The 22,162-nt window shown below is 48.4% G+C and overlaps 7 protein-coding genes across 7 annotated transcripts; 1 reads left to right on the top strand and 6 right to left on the bottom strand.

Moving 5' to 3' along the window:
- Positions 1-162: 162 nt before the first annotated feature.
- On the top strand, positions 163-1,884 carry HD556DRAFT_1242858 (uncharacterized protein; the record flags this gene model as incomplete). The annotated part of the gene is made up of 7 exons (XM_041298320.1): positions 163-326; positions 383-525; positions 571-750; positions 835-1,232; positions 1,288-1,304; positions 1,360-1,522; positions 1,570-1,884. Coding segments are annotated over 7 exons (1,380 nt in total), but the record flags the coding sequence as incomplete, so codon positions are not given.
- Positions 1,885-2,873: 989 nt separating this feature from the next.
- Positions 2,874-5,856, bottom strand: HD556DRAFT_745583 (uncharacterized protein). The gene is made up of 12 exons (XM_041311489.1): positions 5,782-5,856; positions 5,696-5,726; positions 5,611-5,637; positions 5,427-5,557; positions 5,346-5,376; positions 4,724-5,290; positions 4,290-4,670; positions 4,032-4,238; positions 3,935-3,982; positions 3,473-3,880; positions 3,287-3,425; positions 2,874-3,232 (listed from the first exon to the last, which is right to left on the bottom strand). The coding sequence occupies exons 1-12, from the start codon at positions 5,802-5,804 to the stop codon at positions 2,988-2,990; spliced, it is 2,238 nt and encodes a 745-aa protein (XP_041157038.1). The 5' UTR covers positions 5,805-5,856; the 3' UTR covers positions 2,874-2,987.
- A 1,012-nt stretch (positions 5,857-6,868) lies between these two features.
- Positions 6,869-7,315, bottom strand: HD556DRAFT_1242842 (uncharacterized protein; the record flags this gene model as incomplete). The annotated part of the gene is made up of 1 exon (XM_041298317.1): positions 6,869-7,315. The coding sequence occupies one exon, from the start codon at positions 7,313-7,315 to the stop codon at positions 6,869-6,871; it is 447 nt and encodes a 148-aa protein (XP_041157039.1).
- Positions 7,316-8,277: 962 nt separating this feature from the next.
- Positions 8,278-9,511, bottom strand: HD556DRAFT_1393819 (uncharacterized protein). Its single transcript, XM_041303623.1, has 6 exons — positions 9,489-9,511; positions 9,037-9,432; positions 8,877-8,987; positions 8,789-8,829; positions 8,713-8,738; positions 8,278-8,664 (listed from the first exon to the last, which is right to left on the bottom strand). Exons 2-6 carry the CDS (start codon positions 9,050-9,052, stop codon positions 8,484-8,486), a joined length of 375 nt encoding a protein of 124 aa, XP_041157040.1. The 5' UTR covers positions 9,053-9,432; positions 9,489-9,511; the 3' UTR covers positions 8,278-8,483.
- Positions 9,512-11,185: 1,674 nt separating this feature from the next.
- Positions 11,186-14,016, bottom strand: HD556DRAFT_1274536 (uncharacterized protein). Its single transcript, XM_041299216.1, has 15 exons — positions 13,310-14,016; positions 13,066-13,263; positions 12,962-13,004; positions 12,889-12,913; positions 12,799-12,838; positions 12,537-12,749; positions 12,396-12,492; positions 12,297-12,345; positions 12,192-12,250; positions 12,021-12,141; positions 11,861-11,967; positions 11,673-11,811; positions 11,479-11,624; positions 11,382-11,426; positions 11,186-11,329 (listed from the first exon to the last, which is right to left on the bottom strand). Exons 1-15 carry the CDS (start codon positions 13,790-13,792, stop codon positions 11,277-11,279), a joined length of 1,818 nt encoding a protein of 605 aa, XP_041157041.1. The 5' UTR covers positions 13,793-14,016; the 3' UTR covers positions 11,186-11,276.
- A 39-nt stretch (positions 14,017-14,055) lies between these two features.
- On the bottom strand, positions 14,056-15,316 carry HD556DRAFT_1529138 (uncharacterized protein; the record flags this gene model as incomplete). The annotated part of the gene is made up of 3 exons (XM_041309401.1): positions 14,056-14,533; positions 14,583-14,664; positions 15,123-15,316. The coding sequence occupies 3 exons, from the start codon at positions 15,314-15,316 to the stop codon at positions 14,171-14,173; spliced, it is 639 nt and encodes a 212-aa protein (XP_041157042.1). The 3' UTR covers positions 14,056-14,170.
- Positions 15,317-15,455: 139 nt separating this feature from the next.
- On the bottom strand, positions 15,456-16,771 carry HD556DRAFT_1446411 (uncharacterized protein; the record flags this gene model as incomplete). Its single annotated transcript, XM_041307087.1, has 4 exons — positions 15,456-15,736; positions 15,783-16,128; positions 16,174-16,691; positions 16,747-16,771. The coding sequence occupies 4 exons, from the start codon at positions 16,769-16,771 to the stop codon at positions 15,456-15,458; spliced, it is 1,170 nt and encodes a 389-aa protein (XP_041157043.1).
- Between the last annotated feature and the right edge of the window lie 5,391 nt (positions 16,772-22,162).

The raw sequence follows: 22,162 nt of genomic DNA on the forward strand, positions 1-22,162 counted from the left end.
CACATGCAATGTACGGACGAATCAGAGTCACGGTGCGCATATCAGCCAATGATGAGAGGGCTGAAGTAGCTCACTAGTAACACGTTACTTGAAAAGTCCCTGGGTAATCACCGGTATGTATACACCAGCGCTAGATAGTTACGAAAACTTGCTTGACTTGCCGTTTATGCAATTACAGTCATTCGCGCACAAGGGTATCAGCCTTTGCGTCCTGAAAAGTCTTGGAGACCAATCGTTTCTATAGTGGTAGACCAGTACCAACATTATGAAGTGAACCTAGGATGCGACGGACAGAACCCAAATCTCAGGGAACGTTTCATGATAAAGTTTGTCATCTTTTTAATATTACAGTTTCCTGCCACTCACCGATACATTTGACCAGGCAGGGCGCGGACGGCCGTACCCGAATGGACTTCAATGTGCATTATCAAGCGTCGAACAAGAAGAAACGCAAGAACCGGCATTTAGTTGCGAAGACTTCCTTGTCGCTTCAGGCTCTATCTAAGTTAAAGGGTACTGAAAATTGTAAGTGTTGCGAATTGCCATTATGCTTTGTTTGACGCATTCCAGCTTTCAAAATACCGTTGAGTCCTGTAGCACAGCCCTCTATGCGTGGGTTGGCTCGAGGAAGAACAGTTTCAGTTTTCCTTGTTGTTAAACTTGAAATCCCCGAGACTCGGGCGGAACTCCACGCATTAGAAAATTTGTTGATATCAGAAGACCAATACGACGATGACATCATGTGTAAGAGTGGTCTTCACCGTCGTGTTCATTGGCTGACAGCTGCAATCTCAGCACTTGGGCAATCTTCACCGACGTTTGAATCGGAACCAGAATCAGATGGGACATGTAACTTTTCCTGTTCGAGTCGTGCCATAACTCCTCCAGTCCCACCTGAATTCTCCGGTATACGGATCCGTCGAGGATACGCCTCGGACACAGATGATGACCGCCCACTTGACGAGCATGTCAAACGCATTAATGACAGTTATGACAGCTTTTCATTTACAGACAATACCAACTTGAGTGCCGTGGTTAATGTTGTTCCCCTTGCGCCTTCCCTTTTACCCAGTTACACAGAGCAGATATCTGTGGACAATTCGTTGTCATTTATCGATACCCTTGTCGACTCTTTTTCGTCTTATGCTGAACTTCGAGAGGCTCGCAGTGACTCTGAGTACGAACGTATATTGGAAAAACTCACATCTGAATGGTATTATGTGGGTGCATCGGTGCGTGATGACATGACTGTTCTACCTGCTCTCATTTAGCCTTGATTATGTGTAGTTGGTCGCTCTTGCCGGGTATGTGCATCATCAAAGATGACTTCTTTCCGCAATTATTTATCTTCTTTCCTAGGCTTGACGCGGCTGTGTTCGGTTTTTCGTCCAGCTCGTTATTCTCTGTCAACAATTTCGCCCAAGGCTCGATAGCTCTAGGAAGCGTCGCTTCAGGCATCGGTATCGCAATCGATGGCTGGTTCCTATTGGTGTATAGTGGAGCAAACGCCAAAAAATTTCAGGTAAATCTCAATTGTACGCATCAGAATATATACTCAGAGCCGCCTAGAAATTTGCTCGTGACGTATACGGCAAATATCTGTTCTTTTGCATATCATCGCGTCTTCCTGCTGTATGTATGTTCGTGTCAGCATGTGCCTTAATGGCCTTTTTGCTTTCAGTTGCATGGTCCGCTTGGCCGACTGCCGTGTTGGCCATGTGTTTTATTGCTGGCGTCCTGATCAGCCTCCAGTTCATCATATACGGGCTACACTGTGCAGTAATTTGTATGGGTGAGATTTTTAGGAGAACGCGCAGAGTATCGATGTCGTGTGTAAGGAGGTCGTCGAGCGATGTCTTGGAGCATAATGTTTCCGAAAAATAGTGATGTATATTGGACGATTATCTTGCTAGCATCTGTATTACTATGGACCTCGATAATTTATTTTTGTGTTTTACCAAAATAGCGGTTTATATTGAACGATCGAGAAATACAATTCTTGAGCCGATGGCAATATCCAAGAGGCTGGAAGGATGTCCGTTGCGCGCACAATTTAATATTATTCTAACCTGTTAATTAGTGTTACCCAGTGCCCGTAATCATAGATCTCCAAAGGGGGGAGGAACTGGGCGAGGAAGCCACCTGCAACGAGGCCCTAGAAGTCAAGGTACTGAAAAGCCGCCACATTCTTATACACCTTTAAGCCATCGAGCCCCAGGGGAGTGGGCCATCCACGGGAATGGCATCAACAATCAATCACTGTCCAATGAAAACCGCGACCGCAGCAATGTTCTTCCCCGGGAGTGCATGCCACAATGCACAAGCATTTCTCGATTGTTCGGGAACCAAAATTTTCAAACAGACGCGGACAGAAAAAGACATCGTGGGATGGAAGAAGCGCCGTCTGTCCGATCGTCGACACGTAGCCTCGAGTCAATGAGCACCGCTGTCACAAGTTAACTCCGCCCAGCTGACCTCGTTATGTTCGAAAACAGAATATAGGTCGCCCGACTTGCACGTATCAGTCGAAGAATTTCTTTTGGACCCACAGAAAAGATATTCGTATTGGTCGCCTTTGGAAGGCATTGTTGCATGTGCTTCGGATTGTTGATGCTACCGAGTTGCATTTGGGGTCATTGTACACGCTTTGGCAGTGCAAAGCTATATCTGTACGTAGCTTCTTGTGGGTCGGTGGACCCACATAGGACGGTGTTTTCAAATCTGGGGTCTTATCCTTTTGTCAATTACTTTTGTGCACAGATTGTGTGTTGGGCCACTTAACTGAATTTTCCAAGGAGATATCTAAAACAAAGACGAGACCCCCTTCACTTTGAACTCCGCGACGGCAAGTGGCAAAGCGTACAACGAACCATTATTTACCCACACGTGCCAACATTGTCTACAAGCTTACAGCCTAGAATCTCGACAAGCAAGTGCATTCAGAAATTATGGAATACATAGAGTTCCAGCAGGTACCTGGTCAACCATCATTCACCGTCAGAGCTAGCAACATCGCTATGTGAATCGTCCTGCTCCCTACGGTCCTCCATCCGTACATCGTCATTCTGGCCAGATTCTGGCACACTCGATGTCGCAGGAGTGAAACCAGAAAGAATACCACTCCCTCCAGGTTTCTTGGCCTGTGACTGTTTCCAGGCATGAGCCATCTGCAAGAACTTGAAAGATCTTGGATTGGCTTCTCGTTCGTCGTCGGCGAACACAAGTTCCCAATCTGCGTAAGAACAATCAGGAAGCTGTGCTATTATATACGGGGTGGATCGCTGACCTTCTACTACTTGGCCTGTCTCTTTGTCGACGTGCTGCTTCCTGCCGATGATAGGCATCATGCCTTCCACCTTAGCTAAATCGCTCTCGCTGCCATGTTCTTGTTCGAACGCCTTCCATGACTCGAGTAAAGCAGCCCTCTGATGAAAGTTCAGCTCCGACTCGATTATAAAACTGCTGCTCATACCTCGGCTTTGAGGCCCTTGACCTTCAAGTCTTTGTAACCACGTTCAAAGACTTGTCGTGATAGTTCGGGATTACCAGCGACAACACGAGGTTCGGCATCCTCATCTTCCTCTTCTTCTCGCATAGCTCTCGGCAAGGGAATACTTGACCCCTCGAACTCGGCATAGGATATCCACACCTTGTGGTGTCCGCTGAGAACCACCAGGCGCTCGTAAAGTGACCTAGTCTTCTCTCGATCACCCTGCTCATCGACTTCGAAGTCGATATATGCCTTCCAAAGGATTTCGGGCATCGATAGTGATGCTTGAGACACTCCGAGTTCAAAGATTGCCTCTGCACGAGTGAAGTCCTCAAGAGCCGTCTCGAGTTCAGCGTATTTGATCCACGCCGCTGAGTTGGTAGGATCGTACTGCAGAAGATGTTTCATCACTGCTGAGGAAAGAAAGAGACCTTCGCGACATACCTCAAGATACTTTTCGTACAATGTCCGCACGCGGTCAAATTCTCGCAGCTAAACATGACATTAGTATATCGTAAAACCAAGAAAGTGAAGATCATACATCCATCTCGAGTTGAATATAACCCTTGAACAAAGACTCCTTCGGGCACATGCCAATGGCGGTCCCGAGCATTTTGCGCGCTGCCGTTAAATTTAACTGTCTGATCTCAAACCTCGCAGCCATGATCCACAGTTTTGCGAAAGTAAACTGCTTGTGTGGTACAAGATTCAAAACGGTACGATATACTTGGCGTGCACGGTCATAGTCCTGTAGAATAATGTCAGAGTAAACAAGTGGTGTGTATGGAAATGAAAAGACCTTGGTTTCAATCTCCTCGAACAAAGCATACTCAAGCCAAAGGAAGATATACCGTCTCCAATGACGCTTTTCTTGTCCAGGAGGTACATGTGCAACAGCACGCTCGTAAACGTCTCGCACGCGCTCCGTGGCTGCATCCTCCTCTTCCTTGGTGCCCCCTTCTTCTCGCAAAGTTCGTAGGCCACCTTCTTCCAGCCGAACGTAGTCGAACCAGACATCATAATTTCGCCCGTCCTGCGAAACCTCGTCTTCGTATTGGATTCTTCGCTTACCAAGCACAGTAGATTCTACAATAGACCGTGTGCCGTGCTGCTTCTCAAATTTGGTATAAGCTGCGTATAAATTGGCTGATTTTGATCGCGGAAGACGTGATAGTGCGAACTATTATCTGGACTGTCAAGTACGCCTAGCAGAGTATACGCATGACGACGTACCTTGTATATCACTCGAGCACGCTCGTACTCTTTCAACCGAGTTTCCATTTTAGCAAAAGCATTGAAAACTGCTTGAGCCTTTTCTACTTGCTCTTCCTCGTCCCCAAAAAACTGGAGAGCGGTTTGGAATACCTCTCTCGCTTTGTCTAACTTCCCCCGCTCTTCTTCAAACTTTGCCCACTTCACCCATACCCTCGGATCCGGCCTGACAGCTATCCATCGCTCATATATAACACTGGCCCTGTCCGATTCGTCATACCGTTCCTCCATCTTTATGTATGCTTGCCAAGCTTTGTCGTCCGGTTCCCACTGCATCCACCGCTCAAAGACTTGTCGGGCACCGGGGACATTTTGCAGAAGCTCTTCCAAGTAAACGTACTTGTACCAGAGCTGGTCCACTCGAGGCAATAGAGTCACGGCGCGATCGAATAGATTGCGTGCGTGTTGGACATTTCGGGACTTGAGCTCCATTTCAGTATAACTGAGCCATAGTTGCACGCTTCGAGGGTCCACGTCCAAAGCGCGTTCAAAGATAGAGCGAGATCGGTCAAATTCATTTTGACTAGCCTGATAGGAATGCGTATCAGACCCCAATATCAACCAAAGATTGTGAGCAACGTACCTCCCAGTTTGCATACTGAGTCCATTCTTTGCTGATACAATATTCAGCGAGAGTATCACCAATATTTAATGCGATACTCACATGCTACCTCTTGTCCTTCTGACCCGCTCTTCAAACTCCTTGCGCTTGCGGCCGCGGTACTCGTGGAGTTCTTCAAAATCCTCAACGCGTTGTTTGGGAGCGCGGAAGGTGGATTCTTGACGCTCTTGAGCCTAAAGGACACAAAATTGTGAATACGGCAAGGCGGGAAACTTAAACAACACACCTCTCGCAGAAGCTGCTCTGCGGTGATCTATGAATGTAATTATGGAGGGTCAACAAATGCAGACACATATGTCAACGAAACAAACCTGGATAGCGGCAGGCGCCCGATTCCTAATCCTAGAATTCGTAAACAGTCAGTCTCTGCATGATACAAAAAGTTAATAAGGCAAACCTTGGTGCTCTGCCGTCCTGCATAATTGCAACAAACCTATGAATTTCCCGAGCAAAGAATAGTAGGACAAGCTGTCGGGCAAGCAAAGACAAACAAGCTTGTCCATTATATCTTACGTAAGGAGCCTGGATCAACTTTTGACAGTGGATGCAACATGACATGCTCTCCAAGCTCGTAGCGCTGCTACCAGCGCTTGTATGTCACATCTCGGTTTGTGGCTATCTTCTTCACCATGATGACAGATTGTTGGCACGATAGACAATGAATTAATTTCAGGAACACTGGAAGGTTAGTAGTAAAAGTCTGAGTCTATGCGCACGCTCGCATACCGAGTTCCTGTTCCTTCCCTGCACTCTTTACCCCATTTTCTTCTTCCGCCCTTGCGCCTAAATCCCATTTTTTCTTCCCATCCTTGTCATAATTCTTTCATATCACGGTAGCGAGCTGCTCTTCCACCACGCATGCGTTCATGTGCTCAGTAACTTTCTTCATCGCGCTTGCGTGCTTGCAGGCCGGGGGGTGTACGGAGCTTGCCTGGGGGAAGATATCAATATTGACGGTGTTCCGAGCATAGTCTGCTGAAACATCTGGGATGGTGTTGAAATATCTGTCGCGTGATCATCATGTCGTACGTTCGTTTCTAATTCATTGTACTTGCAGGATATTGCCATTAGCTTCCCCCGCAGCATCATTGATGAGTTCTTTCAACCACCTTCACAACCTATCGCATTCATGATCAGGTGCATTCCAGAGCAGTATCCCTGCGATGTGCATGTCCCAAAATTTCGATAAGAACTATATCTCCACCTTCTCCTATTCTAGGTCAAATTCTCCTCAAGCACGACCACCAAATAAGCTTCTCCACTGATGTTATACCTTCGCTGTGCGTGCCAAAGCCCTACTATACAAGTATTATATTGCTAATCCATGACACTAGGTCAGTGAACGAACTATCGACATGATGATACAAAGTACAAGTGGAGAATGAACTATGAAAATTGTTATAAGCAACATTGACGAGTGCTTTAAACGACCCGCGCAACCCATCGCATTCAGGTGCAAAGTTCAGTGCCATTCGTGCATTTTCTTAACGCGAGTGCCCGCTACACCTGCAAGATTGCCACCCACAAATTCCATCAGATGTTCGATTCCTAGCCAATCTAGTTTTCGGCATGATGCCTGACAGCTTTGACTGCGAGAGAGTGCCCAGGGCGGATATAATCCAATCATTGTTGTTCCAACTGGGAACATTGCGCACGATCCCAACTGTTTCGAGGATTACCTCCATTTCGCCGAGCTCCTCCAAGGTGACTGTTCCAATACTAAAACGATCGTACAAGTCCCTTTCGAGAGGCTGGTTGCGTCCGACATCGATGGCATAGTTATCGGAGTTCCCGATGATCTGATAGATGTTCCCTATACCAGGGCTGGTTTCGACGTAGATAGCCCAGCGAAGGGGACAATGTTGTTGGGCTTCCCCGCATTTCCAAGACTGGAGAAGTTCGACGGTGCAGAGTCTAGATGTGTCAGACATGATAGAAGATGGCTATGGGAACGGGTAAGTCGCAATTTGCTAGCTTTTATGAGTGTGCTCACCGAGAGTGCAGACGACAGAATGGGAGAGTAGAGGTTTGAGTCCATTGATGGTCTGTTTTATACTCGAGCCCTTGTGGATTTTTGGTCTGCGGACAGTCCGAAGTGTGGATGCAACATGACGTATCAATGACCTGTGGACTGTGGGTGAACCACCGCCTTCCCGATCGAGCGGTCGTACAATACCCTATTCGAAGGCAGGTGGTCTTGGCAGAAATTCCACGCCTTTCTGCTCATCTTTGACACTGATTGCATGGCAGATTGCGTTAAAATCAAAAAGCTTCACGCTTGCACGAGTATTCTAAGCTTGTGAGATTATTGTTGGTTAATGAGATCGTTATCACGGCATTTTTATGTTTCACCATTTACTTGATACTTGAATTGAGGAACCTGCGACTTGGAAATTGACCGCTTTCCATCAGCGGGACGTTGCCTTGGTTTTTGGGCCATCTCGTATCACAAAAGCACATCCAAGTTGGCTGTGAGAACACAATACAACTGTATAGATTTTCTGTGGTACAGTCTACACCGCATCAACGCATAACCTACTTATCTTCACGATTACTATTAAAGGTACCAAAAAATCTAACGGGTATATCCTCCACCAAAATGGCCTGAAAACGTTTCGTCGAGTCCACCTCGCTCCGATTGTCGGCACGACAGACACTATGAACTTCAAGAGCACCACCGGCGTGACAAGGTAGAAATACACGCGCATGCTCGCATACTCTTGATCACAGTGCTTTCGATGTGTCTAATCACTTTGTATACTTGATCGCTGGTTGTTTTTATATGCATGGGGATGGACAGGGCTTTGTGATGTCGGTTATGTGCGACTCGCTCAACGTCAATCAAATAATATCGCGACGTTTGGCAAATCGAACTGCACAGATATTTTTGGAGGTAGCTTTGAGTGTATTGCTGGTGCATCATAGGGGTCTTGCATAGGCTTGAAGACTAAGTTAATGTATCAATGTCGGGAAGGGTAGCAGGGGATATGTATGCACAGAGAGCACTACAACCATAGTTGAAAGTTATGTATATAATATCCGGCATGGTTGAAAGTAAGTTAAAAGTTTGTATAATGCTCAGCCATAGTGGAACGCGAATCAAACGTTTCTAATATCCGGCAGCTCTAGACGATCCACACCGGAAGAAGTTTGGATCGGTCGAGCAATGACCACGCTCGAGGTGACTGGCCCGGTTATAGGGACATCCTGCGATTCGTGTGTTGCTCGCAGATTGAACATTATGCGTGAGGCAAAAACGCTGTACACGACTACCTGGGGGCTTATCTGACTCAGAATTGAAGACAGGGACAACCACAATAGGATTTACCTATAGAGAATATTGCAATATGGTGACTGGGCAGCTTGATCAGAAGTTTATCATATAACCAAGGCAAGCCACTCACAGGAAGCTTCATAATGCCCACACAATTCACTATAGAGGCCACTACAAAAATCAAGGCCGTGATCTTGAAGATAATCTATAAGACTCACGGGCAATGCATAGCATGTAAATCATGCCATCCCGATATACAGTAGAAACCAGTGGGGTCTTTTCCTGTCGGTAAAATTTGAAACGTTTGTGCACTGTCAAGGCCATCAATACTGGAGTAGGTTAGTGGTCGGTGAGAAAATTTATCGAAATGATATGTACCAAGCTGATAGGTCATGGGTAAAATATAGAGGATACCTAAGAATTGTTTGGCCTCCGATGCGTCACACGTAGATTCTGGGTTACGGGTGAGCAGAAGACATGTGAAGGGAGAGATACAGACTTCCGCATTTACTTGCAGCGATATAGAAAATTATTAGCGTAGCTGAAACCGTGACCTAAATTAATGTGCAATATTGAGCAACAAGAAAATTGCCAAGGGAGAGCATTAAGGTCACTATGCTGAAGAATGATATCGCAATCAATATCCTCTTTTCACGTCCACAAAAGGCGTGCACCCTTGCTGCGAGCATGACTGAAAAGACGTTACGGGTAGAAATATTTTGACTTGGAGCAGATACTGACCGTCAGCAGCAGCGGCACCCAAGGCATTCATGGCTGGCAAAAGAATTGAGTATTCAGAATGATTTAAATGAAGTCATCATATACGCAACTGCCAATTACGACCATGTATGTCCCAGAATTTGGCTAGGATATCGTCAGATATACTCACACTGTCAGAAGAGTCTATGCTCACGGTTTCCCCGTGAGTTGACCCGACGCCGTCTATCCGAGGCACTCATTAGCGAAGGAGATAGAATACCACGAGTACCCACAATATAAGTACATAGCAACAGTTCCAATTGGAAGATAGCGAGAAATAACGAAGGCTATCCTCATTATCCCCCACTTTCTCCCCCATGTCCAACGAACCTAACAATACTTCAGTTTTGTATACTATGATCACCGAAATATACTGACCTCTGAGTCGAAAGTAAGGCAGAAGTCAAAAAGCTGGAGGAAATTGGGCTATGATTGTCATAGGATTGCGTTATATTTGTTCCTCCTTACCAAGGCTGCTGTGGACGCGGCTGTCCAAGGAATTCAGTCATGCAAAATAAATCAGAATATGAGTATAGACTACCTTCAACAAACTGAATTCGAATGAGCAATCAAAGACTGACTAATGAAGTGGGGTACGCACTGCAACAGTTTGCCAATGTTGATCCACATAGCTGCCCATCTTCGCTAAATTGAAGAACTGGTCTTCTTTCTGTATGGCCTGCCTAAGGAAGGCTAGAGCTAAGTCTACTATTAGCAGCACAAATGATGCATCCCCTTGGTTGAGAGACACAAACTTATATATATGTCTCATACTAGCATAGCGTCAAGTTGTCAGAATCGCATCAAGACCGTTCATTTCCGGGTCCGGGTCCTCTTATGTGGTTCCGCACTGCTCAATCCATCACTACGTGGCTTTATTTGGTATCCACCAGCACTGTGGACGATAAGGTATGACATTAAGTACGTCCAGGAGGAGCATATAGCATATCAGTGACGAGTTCACAAGCCCATATGCAACAGACCTGCGATATAAGGTGTAGCTTGGCTGCATGATGCGAAAATTGCTAAATGTCAAACTACATTTCTTTATGATCAATTCAATACGTTGACTTACTAATGCATAGCATCAGTCGCAAGAGCAAAAATGCCGATGCTTCACGTCTAAGCAGGCGGAGACGGATGTTGTCTTTTCATATCTGCGCATCCAATTTTATCCCGGGAGTCCGGAGAATGCAAATCATAGCGTTATAAAAGCTCAATGGAACCACCGTAACAACTGAGTGAGAAAATCATGTGCGTCACGGTGTGAGTAGGAGAAATATGTCCATGGCTGCGCTCAGTTCCAGCAGTTTACTTGCAATGTGTCCTGACTCGTGACTTCCGGAGATCACGGGGGTGTGGAACGAATTTAACGGAGAGCTACGTTCAAAAATGCATAGCATCAATGCTAAAACATAGTGTCACATATTGAGGAAACTATTTTCACTTAACTTGCAGTGTATGCGGATGCATTGATGTAGACTCGGAGAACGTTAGAGACTTGCAGCTGTGCAGTGGCAGTAAAATGCTGACTAAGTTCCGCCTCAGAACCCATTTGTCGGAAATTTGCGAAAGGCAAGGATTCAACCCCTGTGCGGGCGAGGTTCTACTGGTGACAATAAACACAACCTATTATATATAAGCGGGAGTATGCCCCAGTATGTCCCACATACTTAGGGTCTTCAAACCAGAAGGAGTACATGTATATTCTAAAAAAACACATTGGTGACATGGTCCGACAAAAATCTTGTTTTTCATGTACGAGGGCTCCAGTGAAAAATTCTATTGAATTCATTCTACATACAACCTCTCACACAATCAGTACTCGTACATTTTACAGGTAAATCTTCGAAATGTCATCAAATAACTATATCCGCCCTATTCAAAACACCTTCTTCTATTGCTTTGATTTCTACATTTTCGATCATCAGCAACGCTCTATATACCACAAGGAAGGAACTCACGCATGGCCAAATGGAGACTGTGGAAGCGCGCCAGAGACAAATTAGCTGTTCATCAAAATAAGACCGACGTGCCCATGACAAGAACGATGCGAAATACCGTTTGCGAACCACAGACCATCATGCCCGCAGTACCTCCACACTCCCGAAGATTGCCCTTCTTCGTCTAAACCCCAGACCTGGGTAACTTTTGATGCGATTTCGTCTCCACAAATCTCGCGCATGAAGTCACGGGGATCGCCATAACTGTAAGCAAGTATGAGTCCTGCTCGTCAAAGTGAAATATAGGCATACCCCGTAGCAAACACTATGATATCTGCCTGTAGCTCGGTGCCATCAGCAAATAGAAGGCCGTTTTCCGTGAAGGACTCGATTGCGGAACCGTTTTTGATTTTGATATCCCCGTTGATAATAGATTTACTCGCTCCGGTGTCTGGAGGCTGTTGAGATATATCTTCGTTGTGCATCAGAGGTACACACACCGATGTAGTAGCCACCACCGCGCTCCAGGTAAAGGGCCATAAGACCTGCTCCATATATGCCAAGATTGGTCTTAAAACCAACTTTGGCCAGTCCATCTAAAATAGCCCTGTGATTATGATCAATGCATCTGGAACTGAGCTTTTGATTTGCCTGGCATACTTGTCTGCGGTCTCGGCGACTACAGGAACCATACGTTGATGCAGTCGCCTAGAAACTGCCCAAGGTAGCGAGGTACTATAAGTATCGGCCAGCTCAGTGGGGAAGTCATCATTATAGATAGCTAGGCAAGGAAAGTCAAGCCAAACTCCCAACAACCATAGAGATAATTACCGCGTGACATTGCTGCCATTGACTCCACCGAGATCACGAACGTCGACGATCGTTGATACCTAATATTCGGTGAGATATGAAAATGACACTACCGAAGGGACACACATCGTGATGTCGGCGCCGTGACTGCAGAAGTCTTGAGCAATGTCATGCGCTAATGAAATATTTAGACCTTGTTCAATACGAAAGATATGACAGACCAACCAGAATTGCAACAACCGACTACGACTACTTTTTTACCGATATGATTAGCCGCAGATTCGAATTCTGACGAGTGCACGGTAGACCCTTTGAAGCTTGCCTGCGCCCATGAGTCACGTTTTGATCAGCTCTAGCGTTACATACCTTCCCGGGGATATCGGGAACTATCGGGCGACCGCCAGATCCAGTGGCAAAAACGAGGTGCTTAACGGTCAGAACCCTAGTACCTTTACCCCCGCGATTGACTTCGACGGACCAGGTTTTCGTGCTATCGTTCCAAGATGTACTGGTGATCGTTGAGGCCGTCCAAACGTCGATCTCAAGCAACCTTGCATATGCTTCCAACCAGTCTGCCAGCTGCAATCACTAGAATCAGTGAGCATTCATTATGTGGATAATATTGTACTTTTTCAGCTGGGATGTAGACTGGCCATGTTGGTGGAAAGCTGCAGAACAGATCACGATCGAATCAAAGGAGTTCTGACAAACCACCCACGTCATGTAAGGCATTTGATTGAACCCTGTAAGTTTGTCAGTCAATCCCCTTTCGTAGAAGAAAAAGCACAAACAGATTGTGCCATGCAGACAAAGAGTCTTGTAACGATCTCTCCACTATGAAACCGCCCTTGAGCCTTTAGCTACAGTCAAATACCGAAATTATAACGGGACGAACGCTATCTCCAACCCGAGGTTTCTTATCAATGACAAGCGTGGGTATACCAATGCACTTTAATTGTGCCGCGGCCTCAAGGCCACAGTGCCCTGCACCGATGACAAGCACTGTTGGGTCATTGCTTGAAAACTCAGCCTCTTGGCGCCGCTTCTCTCCCCAATTTCCATGATCGGCCTCTTTGTTTCTGAAGGGACCGAGCTTCCACGGAGTCAGAAAAGGCTCATGAAGGAACGTGAATGCACACTTTTTGAGGGAAATCGGTCAACGATTCAAGACAGGTCAACAGAGTATAGGCCTTCCACTTTGAATCTGGAAGAGGAACGAGATAAACGACCGCAGAACCTTTGCCATGCTTGGTGGTGAAACTAAAGCAAAACCGCAACCAAACAAGATCATGATGAACTTTTTGCAGCACAGGTTCTTTCAAGGGCTCCTGTAAGAGACGCAGTTCGTTGAGATCCGTAGCAGCGAGACGAGCATCCAAAAGCTTTTTGATGTCCTTCCTTCCTTCGAATGTCCTGAAATCCCAAGTTAGTGCGATCACGTCCTTCCAGAAGCCATCTTCGAGAAAGAGGTCGACAACAGCGGCGGTATTACTTCGAGCTATTGCAGCTGAGAAAGCGTTGAGCCACTCGGTGGCTACCTCGGACGAGGAGACATTGGAAGGATCAGTGACCCCCAGCCGATCCAGCGTAGGTAAGCGTTGGGGAAACGAGTCAGTCGCCATACTGAAGCGGAAAACTGAGGTGTGCGGATTGAGAGTCCTAGATTTAACTTGAAAGTGACGCCACCAATCATCCTGGTAATTATGCGGTCCGGGTTACCTGAACCTACTCTCATAGGCCCATCTAAAAATGTGGGTCCGTTGAAAAGTCGCTTGCGAGTGCTTGCGAGCGTTTTGAAAATAGTTAGCTCAGGTCTCGCATTCGTAAACGTTCGTTTTTGGTTATGTTGCACCCTGAGTGCTCATTTTTAGGTTAGTTAAAAGATCTCGTCGTATCGCGTCGATTATCAACAGCATCTAGTACTAATATGATCAAGAGCATCCAATGATAATCTTGATTACACTATACTACAACGAACAAGCTATATACGTAGTAAAATATTATTCAGAATCGGACGAGCTCTCTCCATTGCCTGCCTGCGATGGTCCAACATCCAGCACGTACTGCAAATAACTTTCTAACTCGAGTTTTTCTTCGTCCGTGAGGTCATCGAACGCTTGCACGATCTCCTTGAATTTTTCTTCGTGGTGTTGACCACCAAAAGCGTCGACGGTGATAACAGCGGAGCGCTGTTCCTGCAATGCACAGTGAGTACCGCTGCCAACTGAGGCCATCACATATTTGATGGCCTTCAGTGGCGAGGCGCCGAGAAAGGCTTCGCGGCCCTCGCGCCACACAAAACAAACGACGCCGGCCATGATAAACGCATTTTGAAATTTGGCGTCAATGGTGATATTCCCGTGCTGAAAGACTTATAGTTAGTGAAGCGCCAGAAGTGTGAGAGCGACGTACCTCGTCTAGTGATGTGCACGGCTCGGCTTGAGGCCCTGGGCCGGCCCAAGCCGGGCCCAAATAAGCCGGGCCCAGCCCAGGCCTAAGTCACGGCCTGAGGAAGGCTTGGGCCTGGGCTTGAGTTTCGAAAAGCCTGAGCCGGCGGCCTAAGCCGCGGCTTTGGCATGTTCAGTGGCACTCACCGGAGGTACGTTTCCCGACTCTATTTTTGTCTTTCTAAGCTTCTGACTCCCATCACCTTTATCAGCTTCGACTCAGATTTAAGCCCACTATTTCCGACAGCGAGCGATGATATCAGAGACGTGGACCTGACTAGTGTCCATAATTTGTCCGGTCCAATCGCTGTGGAGGGCGCCGAGCCTAGAGACTGTCTTGTAGTTGATATTCTTGATGGTATGTCGTACCTGGTTGCAAAGTCGGCGAGTGGTTCGTCGACCGTTCGAAATACATCCCTCTTCGACTCACGTACTGCGAGCGCAAGTACCTACGCCTCCTCGACGATGCACTTCAGGTATCTGAGTTATAGTATTCAGTGCTTACTCTTCCGGGCGTGCAGAATCGAAGCACTCGAGTGCTACCAATCGTCCATCTCCTCTCTCTCGTTCTCGTTCTCCTCCTTGTCTTCTTCCCTTCTCCTGCTCTCGTCCATCGTCCGTATTCGTCTGAGCCACGTCAGCAGTTGCTGATGTGTGCTGGGCGTTTGCGCATGGTGTTCGTGGTGTTGGGAACAGCATGGTGGAGCTCAGACATCAATTACATGCAATTCAGCATGTGGGCCGCGGCTTGCATGGGCCTAAGCCCCGGCTTTGGGCCGGCTTGGGCTCACGGCTCAGGCTTGAAATCTGGTGAGCCTAAGCCCCCCCCAGGCCGAGCCTAAGCCGGGGCTTTGAGCCCAAGCCAGGCCGGAACATCACTAACCTCGTCCACAGAATATGCATGCATGAAGAGTAGGGGATCAATGCCCCGTATGAGTTTGTTCACCATTGCGATGCGATGCCTTTGTGCTGCTGCGACGGTGCTCCCTTGTGGGGGAAACAGCTTGTATGACACGAAGACACCGTCGCGCGCAAATTGAGCGATTTTCCCGCGTATACTGGACAACGCGTTCGACACTTGTCTCCGATGGGCATTAGTTATAAAGTTTTCAATGACAACTACAATATTAGTACGATTATATGAATGATTTAAAGAAAAACTCACCATCAGCTTCCAAACAACGAGGCATCGAGTCTTTGATTGCGTCCTCGAATTGAGTGACGCGTTTTTTCCGCTTCTGCGTCATCGCATGTTTGGTAAACATCACCCGCCCAATTAAAACTTTCCCCCCCTTCACAGCGTCGCTGATGTCTTCGTTTGACACCCGTACCGTCTTCAATGTCGGCGTTGAAGGTTCGGCGACAACGGGTGTTTGTGGTGCCGTCGTGTGTGCCGCTGCGCGTGTCTGCAGTTTGGTGGTGCTGCGGGGGGCTTGCGGGACGAAGTATGGGGTTGCAGGTAGGTTGGCCCTTGTACTGCGTTTCTTCGTAGTACGTGCCGGCCCCTTGGTCTATGTAGTTGTTAGTTAGGGTAGCACAATAAACGAAACACTTACATGGACAACCTCTTCTCGAGGAATCTCCCCTCGCCGTAAAAGAGCTAGATTGGTAGCCGGGGGCATAAAGCCCGCCCCTCGGTCTATCATAGCGGCTCCTCCATCAGGGGCTTCGTCGACCCATTGTGGTAAGGGTGTTCCGTGCATGTGGGCACCCCCGGATGTTCCTAAGTTGGATGAGGATGGGCCGTCGTACGGCTGGTCCCCCGTGTCTCCGAATCCGTCTTGGTCATAAGGGTACCCATCATAGGACGTGCCGTCGTATTGGGGCTGCGACAGATTGGGTTGGGGGTTGGTGAAGGATGGGCCGCCATGCGGCCGGTCCCCCGTGTCTCCAAATCCGTCCTGGTCGTAAGGGTACCCGTCGTAGGATGTAGTATTGTCGTCGTGAGGGGGTTGTGACTGCGTGAAATGGTCTTCGTGTGATGGTTGAGGCTGTGCGAATTGCGCGCCAAAGGACGTAGAGCCAGATGCGTGCGAGTCGTCATAGTGCGTGAGTCCACGGAAAGAGTGTTGATCTATTTTTTTTTGGCTTGTTAGTTTGTGAATACTCGCGATTGATAAATCACTCACCTGGGCCCCCACTTTGCCACTGCATACTGTCTTCGTGTGGATTGAAACCGAATGCTGGCACAGAAGGTTGTTGTCATATCCCGCGTTCCGGACCCGGACCTATCACACTCATCATTTCCGGATTTCCGGATCCGGCCGACTTCTATGTATTGTCCGGATCCGACCCGTGTCTAACTTCCGCGCCTTATCCCTTTGGTATTTCCCTTATCAGTTAGTACACTTTATTTTCCGTTCCTTATTCATTTCCGTCTTCATTTTACTAAGTTCCGATAGACTAGTGATAGTCGTCCCATATGTTTTCTTCATAGCTTTACATAGCTTCGCACTGCACTTACTGTTCTCCGTTATGTCCTCAGTAGTATATAAACCCCTGTACAATCTCTGTAGTTTCCTCAGTTCGAATATCATATTAGACTCTGCTCATTCTCTCCTCCGTCCGACTTGAGTTTCTCTCTTGTCGACCTCCGCTCGTCTTAGGATCGACTCCTATAGACTTGACACCTCCGCCTCTACCTCTGGTAGTCCTCCGCTGTTTCCTTTCTAGTTCGGACTTCGTCCGGATTAGTCTTATCTCTTGTTTCCGAACGTCCGCCGGAGTTCCCACGCATCGGACATCGGACTCCGGACATCGCCCGACGCCCTCCGGACATCGTCCGGTAACCTTCGGACATCGTTCAACAACCCTCGGAAGTTAGGGGCACGTACTCGGGTAAGGGGCGCAGCGCACGAGCTGAAGCCAAGCCCTTCGGATCCGACCCTTGAGCACGTTCTTAACAGTATATTCAAACTCACACCTTACCGAGTATACTTACATCTGACTTCATGGCACCTACACGGGCGCAGACCGCTCTTAATGCAGCGGGTGTAGTAACCGCCCGACACGACTCTACTCCCATAGTCAATGCCTTCCTCAGTTTCTCACAGCGTCGCACTAGTGCGCAAGGCGCTGCCTCCAGCATCTCACAACTCATGAATCGCCCACATCCGTCTACCCCCACCCCCACACCCGCCGGAAATCTTCCGCACAATGATTCCGACGATGAACTTGCCCTAGGCGGTAACCCGCCGGGAGGAGGTGGCGGAGATCCGGATGATGAACCTCCGGAAGACCCGACTGACGATGAAAACGAAGGTCTAGGTCCACAAGACTTGGTCTTCCTCCGGCTATCCCAAGCCATCAATAACCTGGCACGTAACAACCGCCAATCCTCCGGATCCGGTGATCCTAAAGTCAAAGTCTGAGAACCGGATACCTTCGATGGCACTGAGCCCCGGAAACTCCGGGCGTTCTTTGTCCAATGTGAGCTTAACTTCCAAGCTAAGCCGAAATCTTTCCGTACCGGCCGAACTAAGGTCAACTTCGCGCAATCATACCTCAAGGGCATGGCCCTTGAATGGTTTGAGCCAGACCTCCTTTCGGATGATCTAACGGATCGTCCGGACTGGATGGACGACTACTCCGAGTTCATGTTAGAACTCCAAACTAACTTCGGACCTCATGACCCAGTCGGAGATGCGGAAATGCAGCTGGAACAGCTCTACATGCGTGATGGACAGCGCATCAACAAGTACGTTGTAGAGTTCCAGCGGCTAGCTTCCCAAGTCCGAGGTTGGGGCGACGGAGCTTTGCGCCGTCAGTTCTACAACGGACTTCCGGCTCGCATCAAGGACGAAATCAGTCGTCAAGGAAAACCCACCACTCTGTCCCAATACAAAACTCTCGCCCAGACTATCGACGCTCGATACTGGGAACGCAAGGGAGAAGTCTCCCGCGAAACCAAACCCTCCGCATCCACGCCTCCTGCTAAGCAGTCAGCTTCCACTTCCGACCGGAAAGAATACTCCGGCGGAAAATCCGGAAACGCTTCGGCTTCCTCCTCCGCCAAACTTCCGGACTTGACATCCAAGCTCGGAAAAGACGGTAAACTCACCTCCGAGGAACGCCAGAGGCGCATGGAGAAGAAGCTCTGCCTCTTCTGCGGCGGACCTGGTCATACTGCCCGGGACTGCCTAAAGTCCACTTCCCGTGCGGCCAAAGGTCGTGCTAGCACGGTGACTCCGGAAGCCAAACCGGAGGTCTCGGAAGAGACAAAAAATTAGTCCGCAACCCTCTTGACTCCGCGCGGGATGAGGGTTGCGTTGACTCAACCCGTGCAATGGAGCTACGTCTCAATGCTATTTCCTTTTCCGATCCAAACTCTCTAGTACCATCTGTTTCAATTTCTACTTTTCCCGATATCTCTCCGTTTCTGGCTCTTGTAGATTGTGGATCGTCTCATTGTTTTATAGAAACCAGATTAATCCGAGAAAATAACATTCCAACCTATGCAATTCCTCCGCTTCCGCTCCATCTGTTTGATGGTACTTCTAATGCCACTATTACCGAGGCAGTAGATTTACTGATCCGGTTTCCGACCGGCGTGGTTACCTCCGAAACATTTTATGTTACTCCGTTGGACTCATCCTGTTCCATCGTTCTAGGATATAGCTGGCTCACCCGACACAATCCGTTGATTGACTGGGTAAAGGGCAGCATCAATTTCCGTCCGATTCCTCATGGAGTGCCTCCGTCCCCTCCAACCTCTTTTCTGCCGGCTCCGGCGGAAATCCCTTCCTCAACCTCACCGAGTCCCTCCGCTGATAAAACCGTTCCTAATATTTCCCTAATCAATGCAGTTGCCTTTTGCCGGGCCTGTAAATTAGAGGGATCGGTCCAGTTCAGTATTTTTGTTCGTCTGTCCGGTGTCAATCTCCGCTCCGCTACACTCTCCTCCGAACCTCCGAACCTATCCGGAATCCCTTCGGAATATCACGAGTATGCGGATGTCTTTGATAAGGGCAAAGCCGGACAGCTCCCTCCCCATCGTCCCTATGATCTAAAGATCGATTTGGAAGAAGGAGCGGCTCCGCCCCTTGGCACCATCTATTCCCTTTCTCCGGTTGAGCTTGTAGCTCTTCGCAAATTCCTTGATGAGAATATTGCGACCGGACTTCTTTGTTCCTCATCCTCTCCGCACGGAGCCCCTGTCCTATTCGTCAAAAAGAAGGACGGCTCCCTACGCCTCTGTGTAGATTTCCGAGGACTCAATAAAATCACAAAGAAAGACCGCTACCCGCTTCCCCTCATTTCTGACCTTCTCGATTCTCCGAGCCGCGCTAAAGTTTACACTAAGATCGACCTCCGGTCCGCATACCATCTAGTCCGGATGGCGGAAGGAGACGAGTGGAAAACTGCTTTCCGGATGCGCTACGGCTCGTATGAATGGTTGGTTATGCCGGAGGGTCTCACCAATGCTCCGGCGGCTTTCCAGCGCTTTGTCAATACCATCTTTGCCAATATGCTTGACATCTGTGTTATTGTGTACCTCGACGACATCCTCATTTATTCCGCAGACCTTGCATCCCATAAAAAACACGTCCTTGAAGTCCTCCGACGCCTCCGGAAGCATCGGCTATATGCTAAACCGGAGAAGTGCGAATTCCATTCCGACTCTGTAGAATACCTCGGTTACCTCCTATCTCCGGCCGGACTTACAATGTCCTCCGACAAAGTCCAGACTATCTGCGACTGGCCGGAACCTCGGAAAGTCAAGGATATTCAATCGTTCCTCGGATTCGCCAATTTCTATCGTCGCTTCATCTTTAACTACTCGGATATTGTAGTTCCGCTTACGCGGCTCACTCGCAAGGATGCTCCCTGGAATTTCTCCGAAGATTGCCGGAAATCTTTTAAAACTCTCAAGAAAGCCTTCACTACCGCTCCGGTGCTTACGCACTGGATGCCGGATGTTCATATCGTCGTTGAGATGGACGCTTCCGACTACGCTATCGCCGGAATACTTTCTATAGTATGTCCGGACCAGGAGCTCCGCCCGGTTGCTTTTTACTCCCGGACCCTTTCGGCTCCGGAACTCAACTATGACACCCATGATAAGGAACTTCTAGCTATCTACGAAGCTTTCCGGTCCTGGCGACACTACCTTGAAGGCTCTGCCGAGCCGATAGACGTCGTCACGGATCACAAGAACCTTGAGTACTTCGCTACCACAAAACTCCTCACCCGCCGCCAGGCCCGCTGGTCGGAATACCTTCACCAGTTCAACCTCATTATCCGTTTCCGACCCGGAAAACTCGGAGCTAAGCCCGACTGCCTAACTAGACGTTGGGACGTCTACCCCAAAGAGGGGGATAAGGACTACGCTCAAGTTAATCCACACAACCTCCGGCCGATATTTACCACAGAACAGCTCGCTTCATCCCTCCGGGCATCACACCTAGCAATTCCGGTGCTCCGGACAGCTGTACTAATGGATGTCGAGCAGCTTCATAAGGACATTCTGTCCGCCCTCCCTAATGACCCTATCGCTTCCTGTCATCTTCCGGATCCGTCGGACCCGAGATGGACAGTGGACGAGAGTGGTTTCCTCCGTTGCGACAACCGTATATACGTTCCAGAATCCAATGACCTCCGTCTCCGAGTGCTCCGGAATACGCACGACCACCCGCTATCCGGACATTTCGGTCAGAACCGGACCCTGGAAGTTATCCGTCGGGAATATACCTGGCCCGGAATCCGCGCATATGTGAAGGACTATGTTAAGTCCTGCACGACCTGCGCCCGAGCTAAAGTTCCGCGACACAAACCATACGGATTATTGAAGCAACTTCCCATTCCCGAGAAGCCATGGAATTCTATATCCATGGACTTCATCGAACAACTCCCTGATTCCTCCGGCTTCACAGCCATCCTGGTAGTCATAGATCGACTATCCAAGCAATCCATATTCATTCCGACCTACGACACCATCACCTCTCCGGACCTCGCCCGGTTATTCCTCCTCCATGTGTTTTCCAAGCACGGAGTTCCGTCTCATGTTACTTCCGACCGCGGTACGGAATTCGTTTCCCACTTCTTCCGGTCGCTCGGAAAAGCGTTAGATATGATCCTCCATTTCACCTCCGGATATCATCCGGAAGGTGACGGACAAACCGAGCGAGCTAACCAAACCCTAGAACAATACCTCCGGATCTACTGCAACTATCAGCAGGATAATTGGTCGGAACTGTTACCCTTGGCCGAGTTTGCTTACAACAATGCTCCTAGTGCTACTACCGGAGTTTCACCATTCTTCGCCAATAAGGGTTATCACCCGAACATTTCCATACATCCGGAACGTGATCTTTCCTCCGCCCGCGCCCGGGATTATGCTATAGATTTAGATGAGCTTCACCAATTCCTCCGAGAAGAAATGTCCCTTGCCCAAGCAAGATATCAAGGACCCGTGGACGCTAGACGGAAACCCGCTCCGGACTTCAAAGTCGGAGATCAGGTCTTCGTTAAAGCAAAATATTTCTGCTCGACCCGACCATCGAAAAAGCTCTCGGAAAAGAATCTCGGACCATTCGACATCATCGC

This window comes from Suillus plorans (genome assembly GCF_016647745.1).
Source record: "Suillus plorans strain S12 chromosome Unknown HD556scaffold_53, whole genome shotgun sequence".
NCBI lineage: Eukaryota > Fungi > Basidiomycota > Agaricomycetes > Boletales > Suillaceae > Suillus > Suillus plorans.